This window comes from Leptopilina heterotoma, unplaced genomic scaffold (genome assembly GCF_015476425.1).
Source record: "Leptopilina heterotoma isolate Lh14 unplaced genomic scaffold, ASM1547642v1 Lhet_313, whole genome shotgun sequence".
NCBI classification, from domain to species: Eukaryota; Metazoa; Arthropoda; class Insecta; order Hymenoptera; family Figitidae; genus Leptopilina; species Leptopilina heterotoma.
The window spans coordinates 367545-391397 of record NW_025111014.1 but is presented as its reverse complement, the minus strand read 5'-3'; the positions used below and the strand labels follow the sequence as shown (position 1 = coordinate 391397).

At 25.3% G+C, this 23853-nt stretch overlaps 1 protein-coding gene across 3 annotated transcripts in view; it reads right to left on the bottom strand.

Annotated features, from left to right (window-relative positions):
* The window catches only part of LOC122504751 (voltage-dependent calcium channel gamma-4 subunit-like), a gene marked incomplete at its 3' end in the record, with an annotated part of 49582 nt that overhangs the window by 11005 nt on the left and 14724 nt on the right, over window positions 1–23853 (bottom strand). For 2 of the 3 annotated variants that reach the window (XM_043615984.1, XM_043615982.1), the window contains 2 exon segments: window positions 320–619; window positions 3207–3318. In XM_043615984.1, coding sequence (XP_043471919.1) covers window positions 320–581 — 262 coding nt within the window. 3 annotated transcript variants of the gene reach the window in all.

The window sequence follows — 23853 nt, the reverse complement described above, 5'->3', positions numbered from 1 at the left end:
TCATGTAATAAATAATTAATTATTATTAATTAATTAAATGATAAAGAAAAAAGAGGGAAAAAAGGAAATGTTGTTTGGAAAAAGATGTAAATAATTTTAATTTAATAAAAAATTAATTTGAACAATTATTTTGTGAAATAAAAAAATATATCTAATTAGTTGGTAAAATACATATTTTTTGTCCTATAAATGTTCATGTGATGAATATATTGATAATGCAAAAAGTTTACCATAATGGAAAATTTATAGGAGAGTGAAGGAATGAAATATATAATAATGTAGAGTCATAGAGTGTGATAATGTAAATGGAAAAGCTTACTTATGGCAACGCAAAACTTCCAGAGTCCACTGTACGTTAGTCGACTATCTGGCTCGACGGATGAGTTTGCGGATGGTGATCTCGGTAACTTCTCTTCCGTCAGCAACCACTCACCGGTTGAGATAGCACCTGTGACAACAACCAATGAAAGTAGAGCTGAAATTCCAGAAGTGATACCAAATCCAGTACTGCTGCCGCCAGTACTATTTGGATTTCCACAGTAGCAACAGCACCACCACCAGTAGCAACACCAGCGAGACATCACGTGTCACCCAGGCCTCGTCGGGGCATCACAATACACTAAAAACATTTTAATTAATTATTTAATTAATTCATTAATTATAAACAATTTACATTTTTGTCAATACGAAACTTTTCTCTAAATTTGAATTATTAAAAATGTTTAGTAACTCAATTTAATGACTTCCATTTTCCTTTGACTTTTCTTATTTTTTGTTTTTTAATTAGTAAATTTTACTAATAAATAGTGATTTCTACTAATTTACTAGTAAAATTTACAATAAATCCAAAAGCAAAAAGTCAATCACTAATTTGAATTAGTAAACTCCTTTACTAATTCAATTTTTGGAGATTAAACACGCGTGTTTACTTCGCATTATTTTTAAATAATAATTATTTAAGTATTAAGTTAAATGAATTCGATAATATTTAATTTATTAAATTTTTATTTACTTTATTAAAATTATTTATAATTTTTCTAAAAAATTTTTAAATCTTTCAAATTTTATTATTATTTTATCTTTACTTAACTGATTTACACTTTTTTGTTATAATTAATAAAAATTTTACTTTTACCTAAGTATAAAAAATAATTTCATCAAATAAAATTTTAATTAGTAAAAACCATTTGACAATTTAGGACAATTTTTTTTGTTGAAAAATAATTTTATTATAATTTTTATTTTGTAAAAAGTTTTATAATCTAATACAGATGTTTTTATTTAAAAATAATTTCATAGTAATTACAATTTTAGTTGGTGAAAAAAATTCAAAACAATCAAAAACAGTTTCTCTATTATTGCAACTAAATAACTTTGGAGAAACCATAATAATTGAATAGTTGTATAATTAATAATTATTAAATAAAAAAAAAAATAATTAAATATAATAGAGATAAATTTTTTAGCAGTTAATAAAAATGTCAAAAAATTTAATGAAAATAATTAAATTGAATAGAATTAATTTCTATATAATAAAAAATAATAGAAATTACTGAAAATAATTAAATTTGTTAGAAATAATTTTTACAGATGAATATTGAATTCAATTAAAATATTAAATTGAATATTGAAATTGAATATTGCATTCAATTGAATTGAATATTGAAATTGAATAATGAATTCAATTGAATTAAAAAATTGAAATTGAATATTGAATTGACCATTGAATTAAAAAATTAGGAATTAAAAAAGAAATTAAAGTTAATTCAGATAATATTTAAAATTGAATATTGAATTGGATTGAACTTTGCATTAAACTGAATTGAATATTAAATTGAATTTGAATATAGAATTGAAAAATTATTAACCAAAAAAGTAATTAAAGTTACTTGAAGTAGCATTTAAAATTGAATTGGATTGAACTTTGAATTAAATATTAAATTGAATATAGAATTGAATTTTGAATCGAATTCAATAATTATCGAATAAAAAAAGTAATTAAAGTTAATTGAACTAATTTTTAAAATTGAATATTAAATTGAATATTCAATTTAATTATTTAATTGAATATCGGATAGAATATTGTATTAAATTGAATGTAGAATTGAATTTTGAATCAAATTGAATAATTATTGAATAAAAAAAGCAATCAAAGTTAATTGAAATAATTTTTAAAATTAAATATTAAATTGAATTGAATTGAATTGAATATTGAATTGAATTAAATTCAATTAATTTGAATTAATTTGAATTAATTTGAATAAAATTGAATATAGAATGAACATTGAATTGAATATTGAATCGAATTGAATTTAATATTGAATTTAATTATTTAATTGAATATCGAATAGAATATTGAATTGAATTGAATTGAATTAAATTGAATATAAAATTGAATTGAAATGAACATTGAATTGAATGTAGAATTGAATTTTAAATCGAATTGATTCAAATATAGAATTGAATTTTGAATCAAATTGAATAATTATTGAATAAAAAAAGCAATCAAAGTTAATTGAAATAATTTTTAAAATTAAATATTAAATTAAATTAAATTGAATATTGAATTAAATTAAATTGACAATTGAATTAAATTGAATTATTGAATATTGAATCAAATTATTTATTATTGATTTTAATTGAATATTGAATTAAATTATTGAATATGGATTCGAATTGAATAATCATGAGGTAGAAAAAAGTAGTAGAAATAACTTTTAAATACCAAAAAAAGAATAATAAAATGCAATATAAAACAATGAACTTTAACAGAAATAATGTTCAAAGCCCAAATAGTTTTTCTAAGGATATCAAATTGAGACAAAAAACGAATCAAAAATGTTGTTTCGCAACATTTTTGATTCGTTTTTTGTCTCAATTCGATATCCTCAGAAAAAATGTGATAATTATACAAGTCGAGTTCAATAAAAAAAAAAGAAAGAAAAAGATCAATGCGCAAATATGTAATAATTTTCAAATTATCGACATACAAATGACTAATTTATTTATGGATAATTTAAAAAATAAAAAGAAAAATAGAACACGAAAAGAGAAAATGTCGAATAAATGGAAAAATATTTGACTAAATTTGATTTATGAAATAGTGGAATTTTCAGTGCAAAGTATCTCTCCTCGTGCACTTTTTGCCAGTATATGAGAAGCGAGAACTTCATCTTTCAAGATTGAGGATTCTTTTCCTTTATTACCTTATCGAACCGAAAGTGCTTCGTCGACGACGTCGCTTTAAGTTATCAGCCAGACGTTTTCGTCACTGAGGGTAATATCACAGGAACGTTACTTGGTAATTTTCTTTCCAACCTAAAGTTATGAAAAAAGTTTTCACTGTAAAATTTCATTTTATATATATATTAAAAAAAGTACATACAATTTTTTATGACTCAAATAAAGAATATGTATAATTGAACAATTAGAGAAGAAATGACGTTTGTCTTTGCAATTAATTACCATATTGTAAATTATTACCATATTATTAACATATTGTTACCATATTATTACCATATTATTACCATATTATTACCATTAATTATTTATTATTATTGTCATTATAATTGTTACTATTATAATTTATTTAATATAATTATATTTTTATTTCATTTTTATTTAAAATAGAAAATCTAAAGAGAGAACAAATTTTCAGTTCTGCTATTTATAAACAAAAAAAGTACTTATAATTATATTTAATGTAATATTATTATATTTCGCAAAAAAATTAAAAAAATTAAAAAATGCGCAACTATGTTGCAACTGCACTCTCGCATAATTAGTTATAACATATGTTTGTTTGCATTAGGAGAAACTTGAAAGGCAAATCAACAAAAGCTCAAGTTATATTTCATTGTTAATTTCAGAAAGCTAAAGGTCTACTTTGTATATATAGTAATTACGAAAACTACGCAGATGTTAATACAAAGTTTCTAACCGCAAGTGTAAATTCTGCGCATGACTGTCCTCAAACTTTCGCTGAGAGAAAAAGCGTTTCCAAGTATCATTAAGCTACCTCTCTCTCTCTCTCTCTCTCTTTCTCTCTCTCTCTCTCTTTTGAGTTTCGCGTGCCTCCTTGAAACAGAAGCAAAAAAAAAAAAAAAACTCTAAATAAGAAAAAGCAGCCAACTTTTGCTAATATATATTACTATATATATGCTTCTTTTTTATTCTTCACAAATAAGTACAAACTTACAAAATAATGTAAACAAAAAAGTTCAATTTGATTTTAATCGTGGTACATTTTTGTCATTTTGTAAAATTTAATTTGAGATAAGTTTGTTATTATTTTTCTTTTTGAAATTAGAGGAAATTTATTATTATTTTTATTATTCAAATTAATTATCTCTTGGGTAATTATGCAGAAGAAGAACTTTTTACAATTTTAGAGATAAATTACCATATCTTGTTTGTTTAATTATTCCACCAATGATTATATTTTGTTTATTTATTGAAGCAATGATTATATTTTATTTGTTTATTAAAGCAATTATTATTTTTTATTTTGGTATTTTTGGTTATTTTTTTTTATTTTGGTCGCACTAAGAAAAAAGATATTGAAACATTTCAATAATTCATTTATTCAATTAATGATTTATTGTTAATAAATGAAAAATAATATACTTTTTGGATAGAAACAAAATATATTGTCTGAGTATGATAACCTTTTACTACTGGCAAATTAAAGAACTAGAGACTAGTGAGACAAATGTCTGACTAAACCTACTGTTTACTACTTAAAAGTACAAGAAAAAGAGATTTGTAAACAAAATAAAAAATAAAAAACGATTTATTACCGATGTGAAATTTTCTCTGATTCAAAATTCTTCTGTCTGACTAAAAATTGTTTTACTACTGATACCCGGATACTTAAGAAAATACTTCGTATGACTAAAATGGTCTTGTACTACTTAGACACACTTGTCTCTCTTGCATACATTCTTACAATTTTTCCTCTTCTCTTCACAGTAAATGACAAATTATAATAATTTACCAGTGAAAAAGGTATGTAAATTTAAGTCAGACGAGTAATTTCTTCCCCTCCCCCCTCCAAAAATAAGAAGAGAATAAGTGTTTCAGGGAATATTTATTTCACAATAATAAATGATTTTAACTCTCAAAAATTAAGCTGGTATTCTATATTTATTATTTTTTTAATTTAAATTTATTTTTATTATTACTTTTATTAAAAATATTGGTATCAGTAGTAAGCATTCCATTTGGTCAAACAATTTACCTTTTTCCCTTAAAAATATTGGTATCAGTAGTAAAAATTCGATTTGGTCTGTCAATTTACTTGTTTCCCTTAAAAATATTGGTATCAGTAGTAAAAATTTGATTTGGTCGGATTTTTCCCTTAAAAATATTTGTATCAGTAGTAAAAACTTGTTTTGGTCAGACAATTAGTTGTTTACCCTTTAAAAAATTGGTATCAGTAGTAAAAATTCGATTTTGTCAGACTATTTACCTTTTTCTCTTAAAAATATTGTTATCAGTAGTAAAAAAAGAGTTTGGTCAGACAATTTACTTTTTATGATCAAAACTAATTCTATCAGTAGTAAAGATTAGTTTTGGTCAGACAAATATGCATTTTACCCTTCGAAATATTGGTATCAGTAGTAAAAATTCGATTTGGTCAGCCAATTTACTTTTTATAATCAAAACTTATTACATCAGTAGTAAAAATTAGTTTTGGTCAGACAAATTGTATTTTACGCTTAAAAATTAATGGTATCAGTGGTAAAAAATCGTTTTAGTCAGACAATTAGTTGTTTACTCTTAGGGGAGAGTGGGGCAAAATGGGGTACCTTTTTGAAATTGGCTGTTTACAGAGAACCAAAAGAAAAAATCGATTCAGCTAAACTTCAGAATTCTTCTTTGTACACTTAGCTTTGAGGAAATTATGATAATAGCGAAGAAAAAAATTTTTGAAAGAACTTATATCGTATTTTCTAAGAAAGTGCTAAAATCCCATTTTGCCCCACCCGTGGGGCAAAATGGGGTGGCATCAAATAACTATACAAAACATTGAGTATTTTTTCAAAATTCATTAAATTCTTGTTGTAAGAGATTATAAATACAAACAAAAAGTAGGATTCTTTATTATTATGAAAAAACAAGTAATATTTATTAGAATTTAACAAAAAAACATGGATATTGCAAAATATCAATATATCGATAATGAATCATCGATAGTATAAATGCCTCGAAGCAAAAATATCGATTCTTCTGCAGGAAACCTTTAAATATGCATAATATAATGTTTTTAAATAGTTTTAATGAATCGGCGTAGCTTCCGGCATGCCCCACACTTAGGTACCCCATTCTGCCCCACACTGCATACTAAAACAAAATGCAATGTTTACAAGTTATTGTAAACAATTAAACAATCTATTCTATTGGAAATCACTCTAAAATAAGTACTGAAAAAGATCCCACACTTGCCAAATTAAATGCATTATCCCAAAAAGTTTGGAGAGCAATTTAATTTTGAAAAAAATTCATATTTTTTTTGCTTAAAACTTAAAAGTTGTATAACTTTCAAAAAAAAATTTTCTTTGGAGTGTCTTCATAATTAATAACAGTTTCTTATCAACATGAATGATATATGTCGAGGAAAAAAAAATTAAAAGTTCCTATCATGGAAAAACAGAGGTACCCCATTTGACCCGCCTACCCCATTTTGCCCCACTCTCCCCTAAATATAATGGTCACAGTGGTAAAAATTTATTTTTAAAATTAAAAAATATTATTATCAGTGGTTTTAAACACCTTTTTTGTCAGATAGTTCACTTTTTAGGCTAAAAAGTATTTGTATCAGTAGTAAAAATTCGTTTTGATAAAAAAATTTAGTTTTTACACTTAGAAATGTTGGTATCAGTAGTAAAAACTCGATTTGTTCAGATAATTTACTTGTTTCCCTTAAAAATATTGGTATCAGTAGTAAAAATTTGATTTGGTCAGACTTTTCCCTTAAAAATATTGGTATCAGTAGTAAAAACTCGTTTTGATCAGACAATTAATTTTTTATTCCTAAAAATACTGGTAGCAATAGTAAAAATTCGTTTTAGTCAGACAATAGCGTGAGAAATTCTGAAAAAAATCCATTTACAGTAGTAAAAATTTGTTTAAGTCAGACGATTTATTTTTTATCTATAAAAAATTTTTATGTCAATTATTTTTATTAAAAATAATTTATTTATTTATTTTATTCATTTTATTTACTTTAATTACTTCTAAATTTTACTATTTATTCTTATTCGCAGTGATATACTTTTCGTTTTATTATTGTCAGAGAAAATTGTCGGGCAAATATTGTCTATAACCAATAAAATGGATATTTAATACAGTCGGTTATTAATTTACTCGAGCAGAAAATTGTATATTTATATAATAAAAGAGAAGAAGAAGAAGAAGAAAATAAGGAAAAAAAATTTCTCATAAAATAATTTATATAGAGTGAATATCTATATATTTATATAAATAAAAGAAACCTTATAATCTTTTTCTGTATCAAATTGCCCTCCCATTCAAATATACATATATATAAAGTGTGAGCGCGATTTCATTGATTTTAAATTAAGAACTTTGTGGTTTTCAGGTCCATTCTTTTCAATGTAACATATATATCGATTCCATTGACCAATCTCATTGCACCACTTCAAAAGTAAAAAGTTTTTTCTTCGTAAAACTTTCGCGAACCTATGAACCTTCTATTAGGAAAGGGTTTGTCTTGAATGTGAAAATAATGATACTTCAATTTATTTTATTTCTCTCGAGCATCATTCAATCGTTCTACTTCTTTACTATTATTATTATCATTATTATTACTATTATTATTATTATTATTTTTATTATTATTATAATAGTCTTACTATTATTATTATTATTATTTTTGCTATTGCTATTGTTATTACTATTATTATTACTATAAATATTGTTAATACTATTATTGTTATTACATAATATTACAATATTACAATTACAATCCAAAAAACAATAACATCTTATATATTACATAATATTATTATTATTATTATTATTATTATTATTATTATTATTATTATTAACACATTTTATACATATTTTTAATGGCAGAAGTAAATTAATAATTATTTATATTGTCAGAAAGTGTCAAAGAATTTGTAACTTTAGAGTTGATGGTAAAATTGATTTTTTTACTCTAGGGAATAAAGTAACATTTTTTTAAACTAAGGGTAAAATTAATTACCTTTATCCTCTGGAAGAAAACCTTTTTATTCTAGAGAGTAAATACCTCTCTTAGAGAGCAAATCAACTATTTTTAACGATAAGCAAAGAAGGAGCCTTTTTAACACTAGGGAGTAAAATAGTAGCTTTTCTCCCCAGATAAAAAATGAAAAAATTCTAATTTATAGTATTAATAACAATAATATTATTTCGGCATACATAAGTGTACCATGAAAAATATTATTTACACTCAGTAATTTTTAAATCCAAAATATACAAAAACTAATAAAATTTTCATTTTTATTTTTCTTATAAAATAAAATTATTTTCATGAATAAAATAAAAAAATAAAAATAAAATACTTTTTATACTCAGTAATTTTTAAATTTAAAATATATAAGAACTTGAAAAAATTTCCTCTCATATTTCCCACAGAAAATAAAATTGAAAAATTGAACATTTAATCCTGATGAAATTTTTCTGTTTCTTTTTTTTTTTCTTTGCAAATTTCTATTTAAGATAATCCATGAATTGGGAGAAAAAGAGATATGGTCCTCTTGACTTTTTCATTTGAAATTACTATTCCACCATTTTTCCTTTTCTTTCATTTCCCTCCTATCGCCCCCCTCGTTCTCTCCCCCCGCCTCACGGCCCACCATTCACTGACTACTCTTCACTTTTCACACCGTTCTTAACCTCAGCAACTTCTAGCTTTATCCCTTTGGGGATTATTGAGCTTCGAGTCCTGACCTGACGATCATTTCATCGCGGTTCAGTAAAATCGATCAAAAGAAGAAAAAGAAATAGTAAATTGCATCTTGAAATTGTAAAGAAAAAAAAAATCACCATAAAGTTCAAAGTGTCGGCGAACGTGCAAAAAAAAATGTATTATATGGATTTCAATTGTTCTCATTATTTTCTTTTTCTCTATTTTCTTCCTCTATTGGAATTTTAAATTCTAACAATTTCTAATTCATAAAATAAAATGTGCGTATTTTTAAGTTTCAGACTATTAATTTTTTAAGAAGGAGAAATTTTTCTATTCCACTTCTTTAATTTAAAAAATTTTTGAATTTATCTTATTCTATATTTAAAAAAAAAATGAAAAAATTGTTTAAAGTAAGAAGTTGAAAAAACTACTTCTTTTAGAAATTTTACCAATATTGGAAAAGTCAGTGACAATATTTATTTTATCTGAGATTGAATTTTGTAAATACTTTTTTTTTATGTAAAACATGTTTTGAAAGTCATATCGAAAGGACGTTTGTATTCGAAAAAACTTGTACTCTTCGTATTAGATTTTGTTATGAGAATGTCGTTTCAAAATTCATTTTGAAAATTTTCAATAACTTTTAGAGTCATGACAATTTTTTTTGTATTTTTTGCTTGCCTGACTAAAGCATATTCTTACTACTGATATCAAAATTTAAATTTATGAAAAAATTTATAGAAAGAAATTTAAAAGTATAATTTACATTTTACGATTTATTTTTTAGACTTAAGGGTCTTTGTATCAGTAGAAAATTTTTTACCCTTAAAATAATCCTATCAGTAGTAAAAATTCGATTTGGTCAGACAATTTACTTTTTATGATCAAAACTAATGATATCAGTAGTAAAAATTAATTTTGGTCAGACAAATTATATTTTACCCTTAAAAATTAATGGCATCAGTAGTAAAAACTTGTTTTGGTCAGACAATTAGTTGTATAAAAAAAAGGAAAAAAAATTAAATACTTTTTAAACATTGAATCAATATTAATTCAACGTAAAAATTAGATTTTTCTTCAATTTTTATCATAACACATAAAATAAATATACTATTAAGAAAAAAAAACCATTAAACATATATAGAATGTCGAATAACAATTAATAATTGCCATTAAAAGGAATTTCTTTTGAATTTTTTTTTAAAGGCAAAAAAACACAGAAGTATAAATGCGAGGAATTTCTTTCGTTTCAATTGTGAAGCAAATGAAGTAGCTTTAACTAATTTTTCCTCCTTTTTAAGTTACTCACAAATGAAAGAGAAATCTGCTTTTATTCTCACTGTATATAGCAGTATAAAGTGATATTAAATTAAAACGTAAAAAGTTGAGCGTTTAAGTGGGCGTGGAATATTCAACAGCCATCTTTAATGAAATTGTTAAAATAATCTTCCTGAGTATAACTTGCAATGTAATAAAGTGAATTGTCATCTTGACGCATAAATATAATAAACATGTACATCACAAAAACACTTTTAACACTTGACTCTTCCATTATTCTTTTGCATTTTATTTTAATATAAATTTTATATTGTTTCATTTTAAAAATAAATCCAGAGTGTTTTCAATCTAATTTTTGTATTTTATTTTATATTTTTTTGTTTTGTTTAATTATTTTTTATTGAAATTATTCTTTTTAGTACATATTTTATACTAAAATAAAAATGTATTTATATTTTATAAATTATTTTATTGTTATATCTAATATTTTAATTGTTCTATGTTTGTTATATGTATATTTTTGATTATTTATTTTATTTATTTATTATTAAGAAATGTTAGTAGTACAAATACGTTTCAGTCAGACAATTTATTTTTTACATTTAAAAATATGGACGCAGTAGTAAAAATATGTTTTAGTCAGACAATAGCGAGAAAAATTCTAAAAAATTCATTATCAGGAGTAAAAATTCGTTTCCGAAGACAATTTACTTTTTATACTAAAAAATTTCTGTATCAGTAGTGAAAAATAGATTTGGTCAGACAGTTTGCTTTTTCCACTATAAAATATTCGTGTAACTAGCAAAAATTTGTTTTGGACAAAAAATGTAGTTTGTATGCTGAAAAATATTGGTATCAGTCGTAGAAAACCGTTATGGTCAGACAATTTAGTTTTTCACTTAAAATAATTGTTGTCAGTAGTACGAAAGCGTTTTGGTCAGACAATTTACAATTTAACATTAAATATATGTTTATTAGTAGTAAAAAACTCTGTTTAGTCAGGCAAATTATTTTTTCCAATTAATAGTATGGTAACAGTAGTAAAAATTCAATTTGGTCAGACAATTTACCTTTTTCACTTACAAATATTGGTACCAGTAGTAAAAATTCGATTCGATCAGTCGGTTTACTTTTTACATTTAAAAATATTCGTATAACTAGTAAAAATTTGTTTTAAATAAAAAATTAATTTTAAACGTCAAAAATATTGTTTTCAGTAGTAGGCGTATTTTTTAAGTCAGACAAAAGCGAGAGAAATTATAAATAATTTAGTACCAGTAGTGTAAATTCGTTTTAATAAAAAATTTCACTTTATTAACTTAAAAAGATTGGTATCGGTAGTAAAAATTCATTTTTGTCAGACAATTTACCTTTTTAATTAAAAATGTTAGCATTAGTAGTGCAAATTTGTTTTGGTCAGGCGATTTTCTTTTCTCACTAAAAAATATTGGTATCAGTAGTTAAAATTCGTTTTGGTCAGACAATTTACTTGTTTCCCTTCAAAATATTGGTATCAGCACTAAAAATTTGATTTGGTCATAGTTTTTCAAAAATATTAGTATCAGTAGAAAAAATTCGGTTTGATCAGACAATTTACCTTTTTCGCTTAAAAATATTGGTATCAGTAGTAAAATCTTGTTTTAGTCAGACAAATTACCATTTTCCCTTAAAAGACTTGGTATCAGTAGAAAAATCTCTTTTTAGTCAGACAATGTACTTTATACACCTAAAAATATTGATTTCAGTAGAAAAACTGCGTTTTGGTCAGACAATTCATATTGTGAACTTAAAAATATTGGTAGAAGTAGTAAAAATTCATTTTAGTCAGACAATTCACTTTTTACACTTAAAAATATTGCTATCAGTAATAAAAAATCGTTTTGGTCAGTCAAAATTTATTTATTGAACTGAAAAACATTGGTATCAGTAGTAAAAATTCGGTTTGGTTAGACAAATTATTATTTTCCCTTAAAATACTTGGTGTCAGTAGTACAATTTCGTTTTAGTCAGACAATTTACTTTATACACCTAAAAACATTGATTTCAGTAGAAAAACTGCGTTTTGGTCAGACGATTCATATTTTGAACTTAAAAATATTGGTATCTGTAGTAAAAATTCGATTTGGTCAGACAATTTACTTTTTATGATCAAAATTAATTATGTCATTGTTAAATTATTAAAAAAATTATTATTAAAAAAAATATTGTTGTTAGTATAGTAAAAATATGATTTAATAAATTATTAAATGCACAATGCCATGAAGCATAAGACGAAAACAACTTGAATCGTGTTGGTATTTTTTGTTTTTAATTGAATTGAGAAAATACTTTGTAAACTTTACACGTTGATGAGCATGTACATATTAGCTAATCTCGTTGAAGAAGATTCAATCAGCGTATCCGTTAATTACTAAGTCAATTTTCCCCTTTACTCTTCAGTTTGCCGAAGCTACCTATGTGCGCTTTCAGATGTGCTATGAGGTATGTTGCGCCCTTGTTATATGCACCATGAAAGGGAGTGAAATAGAGACAAAGTGAATGCGGCTGCTGTGTCATAGGACCCTAATTGCAATCAATTCTAGATGCTCATTAATCGCTGGCGTCTTATTGAATTATCAGCATCCCATCTTTGTCCATAGCATTACGCCCTCTATATGTGCACTTTAGCTAAAATATCTATATACCAATATAATCCCCTCCCCTCATTCCAGTTTTCACTTTTATTCCATTATCTTAATCTTCTATTCAGTAATAAGATGTATACAATACAATGTAATAGGAAAATTATAAATATTTAGTAAATACTAAAGAAAAATAAATAATAATAATAATAATAAAAAAATTTAAGTTATGTCTGACTATAACTGTATTTCACTACTTGTGTCGAGTATTACTGTCTGACTAAAACATATTTTGCTACTGAATCTCAAGAGTTGAGAAAATCCCTTTGTCTCACTAAAGGGATTTTGTACTACTTAGACAGAATTTTTAAGTCAGATTATGTTTGCCATCATCTACTTGGAATTTCAACTAAAAAATTACTGTCTGACATAAAAGCTCTTGTACTACTTATAAATATTAATTCATTAAAATTAAATTATCAAGAATTCACGATTTTTTATATATCAGTAGTAAAAATTCGATTTGGTCAGACATTTTATTTTTATTCTTCGATGTGTTCGTATCAGTAGTAAAATTTTAATTTGGTCAGACAATTTATTTTGTGCAACACCTGTAAGGAAAGTAATACTTTGCATGCCTGTAAAGTAGGCGCAAAACAGTACTTTGCTGCACTAGTGCGGCAAAGAGCTTACTTTGCTGCACTAGTGCGGCAAAGTGCTTATTTTGCTGCACTAGTGCGGCAAAGTGCTTACTTTGCTGCACTAGTGCGGCAAAGTTCTTAAACTTTTGGGTTTTTTTGGTGATGTACATAGGTATTTGTTTTCTATTTGTAGAATACCTGTTTTTTACAGTAATATACGCGTAAAAAACCACGAATATTACGTGCGGTAACATACGTTCCAAACCCTGCTAAACAGTACGTATGTTGGCGTCAACTAGCGTTTCCAAACAGCTTTTTTTATCAAAACCAAAAGGTGTTGCACAAAGTACTGTGTGCAACACGTACGAAAGAAGATTTTCCAACTTCGTGCAAATTGCTGCCCTCGCTTCGCTCGGGACAGCAAACTTTGCACTCGTCGGAAAACAGCTTCTTTCTGTACTTGTTGCACAATATACTATTTTACCCTTGAAACTATTGGTATGAGTAGTAAAAAATTGTTTTTGTCAGAGATTTTATTTTTTTCCCTCAAAATTATTAGTATCAGTAGTAAGAATTTGTTTTCACCAGACATTGTAATTTTTTCCACATAAAATATTAATACAAGTAGTAAAAATACTTTTAAGTCAGACAGTTTTATTTCACTCTTAAAACTAGTTAAAATTCTTTTGTCTGCCTCAGAAGTTCTTATACTACTAGCCACACTTTTTCTAGTCGTTGAAACTACTTTGTCCGACTAAAATGTACGTTTACTACTGAATTTCATGAATGGAAAAAATCCCTTTGTCTGACTTAAAGGATCTTGTTCTACTTAGACAGAGTAGAAAAAGAATCCAAGGCATCATGTCTTACTATGTCTGTCATTAAGTACTTGGCATTCTAAGCAAAAAATTTCCTGTCCGACAAAAAACTTCTCATACTACTAATTACATTTTCTCGTTTATAACTGTACCTTAAAAATAAATTATAAAATAAACATTATTTAAAATTTTCCGACTAAAATAAACTTTCTAAATTAAAAAAAAAATACAATTAATAGAAAAAAAATATACAATCATTAGATTAAAAAATTATCTTTTTGTTAACAAATTTTTTAAAATTCATAAACACTTTGTTGAAATATAAATATTTTACAAAGTATATTTATATATTGAGATAAACATTCAATTTTCTATTTACACCTAGATAATTATCCTCCGAGTCTCTGAGAATATTTTTTGTAATTATAACTTTTTTTCACATTCAGATTCTATTATCTGGAACTAAACTCCCAAAGCTTTAATTAACAAAGTTGAAGGGAAGGAAAGTTGCAGGCGTAAATTTTCCAAAAGTAAAACTTCGTGTTCCGCAAATAATAAAAGGTAAATAAAAATAAATAAATGTAAACAAAACATAAATGAAATTTTAAAAAACTAAAGAATAAAACAACAAAAAATAAACAAAAATATGGAAAAATAAAAAAAAAAATTGAAAATAAAATATAATTTACAAGGAAATTAAAAAATTTGATTAATTGTTTAAAAATATTCCATTTCCAATTAGGGGATAGTGCTTTAAGATGGTAAAATTGAAAGAAAAAAAAATTTAAATCAAATGTATAAATTTTAGATATATGCAATTTCACTTGAAAATAAACAACATGATAATTGAATAATAGAGATTTCGTCAAAGTAGCCAATCAAATAACAGAAAATGAGCAAATTGTATTATAGAGATTCTTCTGCACGATGAAATTGGCTTTGACATTTAAATTAAGCTTCTTTACTTTCAACAACCTTAAAACCATTGGAAGAACAGGAGTTTCAATTGAAATTCTAGGAGCACACTGGCATTTTATCAAAATGAGGATTGTACTTTCTCAAGAATAATTTTACATTTTAAACAAACCGACGGAACTTTGTTGAATATTCCTATATACATCGGTGACACTTCACGTGAGCTTTAAAGGCTCTTTAAATTAAAATAATTCCAAAAAGTTTATTTATACAACATTTCAAAAAAAAAAGGAAAAAAAAAGAAAAAAATTCCCCCTATCAAAATTCTCTATATACACATTTTACTATTATATTCTACTAATTAAATTCTCTTCATGGAAAGATAATTTTTTTATAATCTCATTACAGGGGAAAAAAGAAGTTTAAAAAAAAGCTGCTGTACTCTTCGTATTAAAGTTTTTATGAGAATTTCGTTTCGAAATTCGTTTCGAAATATTTTAATAAGTTTAAAGGTATAACAGTTTCCGTGCATTTTTTTCATGGCTGACTAAAACATATTCATACTACTGATATTAGTATTTTGTAAAAAAAACATATTATGAGGATTTAAAAATATAATCAAGCGACTTTGTGCAAATTTGATTACATTTTTTAAAATTAAACAGTTTTTTTTTGTCTGGCTAAACTGGATTTTTACTTTTGATAACGAGATTTTCAGATCTAAATAATACTCCGTTTTGACTGATAAAAATCTTGTACTACGTTTTGATGAATTTGTTTATCTTTTTCACTTCAAAATATTTGTATCAAAAATAAAAATTCTGACAATTTTGCTTTTATAATTAAAAAAATATTTGTATTAGCAGTAAAAATTCTTTTTAGTTAAACAATCTCTTTTTTACACTTGAAAATATTGGTATCAGTAGTAAAAATTTGTTTTAGTCAGACAATTTACTTTTTACACTTAAAAATATTGCTATCAGCAATAAAAATTCGTTTTGGTCAGGCAAATTACTTGTTAAACTTAAAAATATTAGTATCAGTAGAAAAAATTCGGTTTGGTCAGACAATTTACCTTTTTCCCTTAAAAATATTAGTATCAGTAGTAAAATCTTGTTTTAGTCAGACAAATTTCCATTTTCCCTTAAAAGACTTCACAGAAAATAAAAAGTGTTATTTTACCACCGAATTTGGTGTTAAAATAACACGCAACAAATTTAACCGTCATAGGTGGCGCCACATTCTATGTCGTTTAACATTGGTTAATTTAACATGCAACAAAAATCACATCAACTTTTTTCTAGTGTTGGTATCAGTAGAAAAATCTCTTTTAAGTTAGACAATGTACTTTATACACCTAAAAATATTGACTTCAGTAGAAAAACTACGTTTTGGTCGCAGACAATTCATATTTTGAACTTAAAAATATTGGTAGAAGTAGTAAAAATTCATTTTAGTCAGACAATTCACTTTTTACACTTAAAAATATTGCTATCAGTAATAAAAATTCGTTTTGGTCAGTCAAAATTTATTTATTGAACTGAAAAATATTGGTATCAGTAGTAAAAATTAGGTATACACCTAAAAACATTGATTTCAGTAGAAAAACTGCGTTTTGGTCAGACGATTCATATTTTGAACTTAAAAATATTGGTATCAGTAGTAAAAATTTGATTTGGTCAGACAATTTACAATTTTCCCCTTAAAAATTTTGGTATCAGTAGTATTAATCAACAAAACAATAATACTTTTCTACAATCTTTTCATTATTTCATAAAATTAGTAATTAATAAATGAAAAATAAGTAGAATAAAAAAAGTTTAATCCTATTTTAAAATACATTACATGCACAACAGTGACAGTTGATAATGAAAATCGCATCTAAAGCAAAATCTCGACTAATATTGACAAGTGTCAAGCGAAGGCGAAACGTATAATTTAATTTATTTATGTCAACCGATTTAATCAAGATTTCTCATCTCTTAGTTTCGAAGCATGAAATTCACAATATATTATTGATTTTTGTTTATTATCATATAAAATCTATACTCTAATGCCAAAATAAAAATTGTAACGAAATTTTCTTTCTATGCATAAAAACAAACAAAATAATATTAAAAAAAATTACATTTTTTTTATGGATTTTGAAATATATGGAAAAAAGGGGAAAAGAGAATGAAATAAGAAATGAAAGAGAAGAAAGAGGACATTTTTCCTGTACTCTGTGTTCAATTATAGATTGTCTCCTACGATTTTCTTTGATATTGTTTATATATATAGCTTTTCTTCCGCAAAAAAATCTTCTTAGCTTCCGTCAGAGGAAATTCTCAAGAAATACGACGGGTGATTTTTCAAATTACTTTACTACTTGTGACAGCAAATTTCTTCTCCGAGTTTCGCCTTTTACGTGTCTCGAGTTGAAACCGTTTTCTGAGATTTATTCTCGTTGAACATTTAATACGTCTCGTCAGTTATTTCTGCGGTTTATTAATCTGGGGCGAAGAAAAAAAAATTTATTATTATTATTTTTCTTGAGATTATAAAGAATCGTTTACGATCGGAAACTCCTTTCTTCATTGTATATATAAATATTCTCTCACTCTTTCTTTCTCTCTTAGTTTCTTTCTCTTTCTTTCTTTCTCTCTTATTGTATGACTATATATATTCTATATTTTCTATATTTTCTATATTTTATATGCTGTCTAGCGAGGAACTTTTATCGTTTTACTTTCATTCACTGCCTTTGTGGAGTATTATGAGACATCCGGCGCTCTGGGAAGTTTCCAAAAGTAAAAGAGAAGAAATTTCAGTAGATATATAAAAGTTTATTACACTCTCAGGCGTCATCCGAGGAGAAGAAGTCGACGCCGATAACCGAAAAAATTATATACAAGGGGTAACACCAATTATTCTTCGGCAACGATATATTATAACCGAGTACCCCAAGGGAAACATTTAATCTTAATCCTAACATATTGCGTCGAGAACGTGTCTCTCTTCATGTATATATACATCATTTCCTACATATTTGGAAAATGTGTTTTTCCCGATTATAATTTACGACGTTATTTAAAATAGTTTTTCAAAAAAAAAAAAAAAAGAAATATCGACGATAAAAAAAGATGAGAAATGTCATAAATCCCGATTTGTCGACAATCATATAATTTTGTAGTCTCTCCATCGATGTGAATTTTATTTTTCCATATTTTTATACGTTACTCTCTACTGCTTCGAATGTTTTTTTAACCTCATGCAGAAAGAAAACTAAATAACACAAAATTATATAAATTTTATAATGAAATATAAATTATATTTTTTTAAATAAATAAAATAACGAAAACTTAATATTAAGTTAAAAAAAACTGCGAAAAGAGGACATGAAAAAGAATTTATAAACTAAGACGAAATTGGATTTTTGATTTGTCTGTCTGTAGAATTCTTCCTTTAATCGAAAAAGTCTGACGTGAACGTCATCATACTACTTGTACGAAAATTTTTCGAATTTAACAAGTTTTGTCTGACTGAAATTAATTTCTACTACTTTGAATTACGATTTAAAAAAACTAGGTTCTTGTTTGATTATGCCTGTCAGTCTTTTTTTTTTGAAAATATCAAAAATAAAATTGTTTTGTTTCACTAAAATATATTTATACTATTTATGCCAAATTGACAAATACAAACCGATTTTCTTAGACTAAAACATATAATTACTATTAATTCTGAATAAAAAACAAATTGTCTGACTAAAAATATTTTTACTACTTGATACTGATTAAAAAATAATGTGTCTGACTAAAAATATTTTTACTGCTGTTACTGAATAAAAAAACATTTTGTAAAACTTAAATAAACTTTTACTGCTGATATTAAATAAAAGACAATATTTCAAAAGATGCTTGGCATATAGTCGTCCTTTATGCTTCTTAAAATTTCTTAAGTAGAACAAAACCACTTTAGTCAGACGAATCGTGTCTTGTTTATAAAATCTTTTTATGCATCAGTAGTGGAAATGGGGTTTAGTCAGACAAAATTGTGTAAAATTCTAGAAAATTCAATACAAGCAGTATAAAAATTATGCCATATATTTATTTGTTTTATTCAGACAAAAGCGGGAATGATTCTAAATAATTCATAACCAGTAGTAAAACTTCGTTGTGGTCAGACTCTTTACTTTTTACATTTAAAAATATTGGTATCAGTAGTAAAAATCTTTTTTAGGCAAACACTCCACTTTTTACACTTAACATTATGCTTGTCAGTAGTAAAAATTCGGTTTGAGCAGACAAATTACCATTTTTCCTTAAAATACTTGGTATCAGTAGTAAATCTCGCTTTAGTCAGACAGTTTACTTTTTACAACTAAAAATATTTACTTCACTAGAAAAACTGCGTTTTGGTCAGACAATTCATATTTTTTACTTAAAAATATTTGTGTCAGTAGTAAAAATTCAATTTGGTCCGACAATTTACTTGTTAAACTTAAAGACATTGGTATCAGTAGTAAAAATTCGTTTTGGTCAGACAATTTACTTTTTGGATTTAAAAATATTGGTATCAGTATTAAAAATATACTTTAGTTAGACAAAAACGTGGAAAATTCTAATAAAATTATTTTGCTTGATCTTTAAGATGTAAAATCGTAAAATTAGATGTTTTAAATATCTTAAAATTAAATTAAATATCTTAAATTGTTTTTATTCAGTATCAGTATAGAAAAAATATATTTCAGGCACGCAAAGTTATTTTCGTTACAAATAAATTCTTAATTACTTGTATACAGCAGCTTTTGGTTAGCTTTCTCTTCAAAACAATTTTTTATTAAAAAAAAAAAAACAAAAAAAAATCTACATCCAGTGTCTATTTTTTTCAAATTTTTTTTATATTTTCCATGAAAATATTATTTTTTCTTCAATTTGATTTTTGGAACTGACTGGGAATTATTACATTATATGTATACAATGTAACGTATATATAGCAATATTCTCCGTGATGTGAGAGTGTTAGTATTTTTTTTACCTTCTTTTTGGTTGATTTAAACGATAAAACCGATAAATATTCAAAAAACGTAGTAGTGGATTGATGGGAAGTTTTGTATTCCGTTTCGAATTTTTATTTCCCTCTATTCGTCACCGTTGGTTGAATCCGATCATACTCTTCGGATTCTACTAACGCGTTTCCGATAACCGTTCACGTTTTGCGAATACTCGTATACAATTTGATGAAGCTTCAAAAGACATTCAACGAGGAAAAATAAATTGCTAAATAGTTACTTTTTAGTGTGTACATTTTCCACAAGAATATTCATCATTTTGTAATTATATTTTCTATCTCTCTATATGATTTTCACATATGCTCGGAAAAAAAATTTTTTTTTCTTTCTTCCAAACATTTTTCTAATTCTTTTCTTCTTTGTTCTTATCTTATTTAATTTACGTAATTTTTATTATTATTTTATTATGTTTTTTATTTTCCTAATTTTTTATTTAAATGTTTTTTATTTTTACTTTTAGAATTTCTCACGATTTGTGTGACCAAAACGAAGTTTTACTACTGAAGTCAATACTTTAATGTGTTGAAAGCAAATTGTCTGACCAAAACTAACTTTTACCACTGACACCAATATTTTTAAAAGAAAATGTTAATTTGTCTGACCAAATCGAATTTTTACTACTGAGACCATTGTTTTAAGCGCAAAAAATATTTTTCTTGACCAAAACAAATTTTTACAAGTTATACAAATATTTTTGAGTGTAAAAAGTAAATTGCCTGACCAAAACGAAGTTTTACTACTGAAATGAATATCTTTAGGTGTAAAAAGTAAATTGTCCGACCAAAACGAATTTTTACTACTGATACCAATATTTTTGAGTATAAAAATTTAATTGTCTGACCAAAACGAACTTTTACTACTGGTAACAAATTATGTAGAATTTTTTCCGCTTTTGTTTGACTAAAAGATATTCTTACTACTCAGACCATATTTTTATGTCTAAGAAATTAATTAAAACATTTTTATGCTACTTTTAATGAATTTTCCACAATTTCTCACGTTTTTCTCAAACTAAAACATGTTTACGAATTAAACCATTATTTTTAAGTGTAAAAAGTACTTTTTTTTGGCAACCCTAAAAATTTAATGAATAATTATTAAAATACAATAAATAAAAATCAAATGAAAGACATAAATAAATTAAAAAGTGGAAAAAGTCGTTAAAGCGAAATTTAAAAAAATAAATGAACATATTTAATGAGAAAGAAATATGGTTTTGACATTTTTAAATATCCACTTATGTGCAACACATATTTTTGCCTAATTATACGAGATTAAAATTTTATCTGATCGCACTATGGGGCAAAATTGCAGTACAATTTTCGAAAATTTAACGAAGTAATTATGTAGACGTAACTTTATTAACTGCTTTAATCAGAATTGTCGAAAATCGTAATCAGCAATTTCATTCTGTAGACTTCAATCTATCATCACTGATGTTTTATACCATATATTGAACGAGAAACATTTTGATATATTTTATTTTCAATTATTTTTACATTTTTAATAAACTTTTCTTTTAAACATTTTCAATAGTATTTCATCATTTTTTCCACATTCTCTTTTAAATATTGTTATGCAAATAATTAAACAAAATGAAAAAATTTTATTTCCCGAATAAAATTCATTTATATAGAAATTAATTTGAAAAAAATGAATACATTTTTCGAATGTCGTTCGTATTAATTTTTCATATAGTGCACATTGATTATATTTGTTTGAAAAAAAAATATGTAGTTATTAAAATGATTTCTGACAAATTATCCTTTATTTTATTGTTTTTACATTCTCTTCAAAAATGAGATCTTGTTTTTTTTTTGTATTTTTAAAAATATTTTTATTCGATATTAAACTTTAAAAAAAATATGCTCTTCGTTTAATTAATATATCTCTATACGTAATATGACTTTTTCAACCTGGTGTGGTATAAAAACAATGAAAATAAGAGCAGTTCGGTGAGAAAAATTTAATGAAAAAATATACTTTATTAAAGAAAAAAAAGTGGAAAAAAGTGGAAAAAAGTACTTGAAAGCTTTTCACGCAACTCTGTTATAACATCATCAAGCGTCAAGTTGTTTTTCACTCGACCTAACATTATTTTCCTTGGGGAAAATTCCTTTCGTTGTGTGAAAGACCACCAACAGAATTTATGGACATGAGACGCTTTCTGAAAGTCCCTATGGTTACTGATTTTGCATTCCTTCGTGTTACATATATAATTTCTTTTCACCCCAGAGTTCTTTTTGCATATTTTCTTTTTTTTTCTTTTTTTTTCCTTTTTTTGGTTTTCTTTCTTTTTTCTTTCTTTTTTCTGTCTTTCTCTTCTTTTTCTGTCATTCTTTCCGTTTTTTTATCCTCCTCAAGTATTGTACTTGAAATACAAGACCAATGTGCTGTGGGTACTGAATATAAACAGCGGCACTTTACAATTCATAGATCATAAGTTCTTTTCATGTGTATACACACTTTCTTGAGATTTTCTCCTTCTTTTTATTTATATACGACTTTTCTCTATTCCATTATTGTCAACTAACCTCTTTTGAATATCTCCAATAGAATGACTTTTGAAATATGCAATTCTCTCTCTCACACTCTCTTTCTCTCTTCTTCTCTCTATCTCCATCTCAAAAAGGTAAAATCAACATTTCAATAAAACTGCCAGAAAAACAATATTTTCTTTCATTTCACGATGGGAATAAAATCGTTTGGCTTTCTGGTGAAAGTAAATTTATTACCCTTTTTTTTCCTTTCTTAATTACATAGTTTTTAAAGGGATGACAAATTAAAACGAAAAATGTATCGATATATTTTTTGTCTCAATTTGATATCCATAGAAACACTGTGTAACAAAAATTTGGAAAGACAGTCAAATGTTCCAGTTACTATTTTCGTCTGACTAAAATATATTTTCACTACTAATACAAATGTTTTTAAGTCTAAAAGTGATCAGTCTGACCAACACGAATTTTAACTACTGATATCAATATTTTTAAGTGAAAAAGGTAAATTGTCTGACCATATCGATTTTTTACTACTGATACCAATATTTTTAAGTTTACAAAGTAAATTGTTTGACCAAATTAAATTTTTACTACTGAAACTAATATTTTGGAGAATAAAAAATAAACCGTCTGACCAAAACAAATTTTTACTACTCATACTAATATTATTGAGTGTAAAAAGTAAACCGTCTGACAAAAACGAATTTTGACTACTGGTAATGAATTGTTTACAATTACTTCCGATTTCGTCTGACTAAAACATATTTTTACTACTAATACAAATATTTTTAAGTCTAAAAGTCATCAGTCTGACCAAAACGAATTTTAACTACTAATTTCAATATTTTCAAGTGAAAAACGAAAATTTTATAACCAAATCGATTTTTTACTACTGGTACCATTATTTGTGGGTGACTAAGGTACATTGTCTGACTAAAACAAATTTTAACAACCGATAACAATATTTTTTTGGAAACAAGGTAAATTGTCTGACCAAATCAAATTTTTACTACTGATGCCAATATTTTTAAGTGTAAAATGTAACTAGTCTGACCAAAACGAATTTTAACTACTTATACAAATATTTTTATATTCAAAATATGAATTGT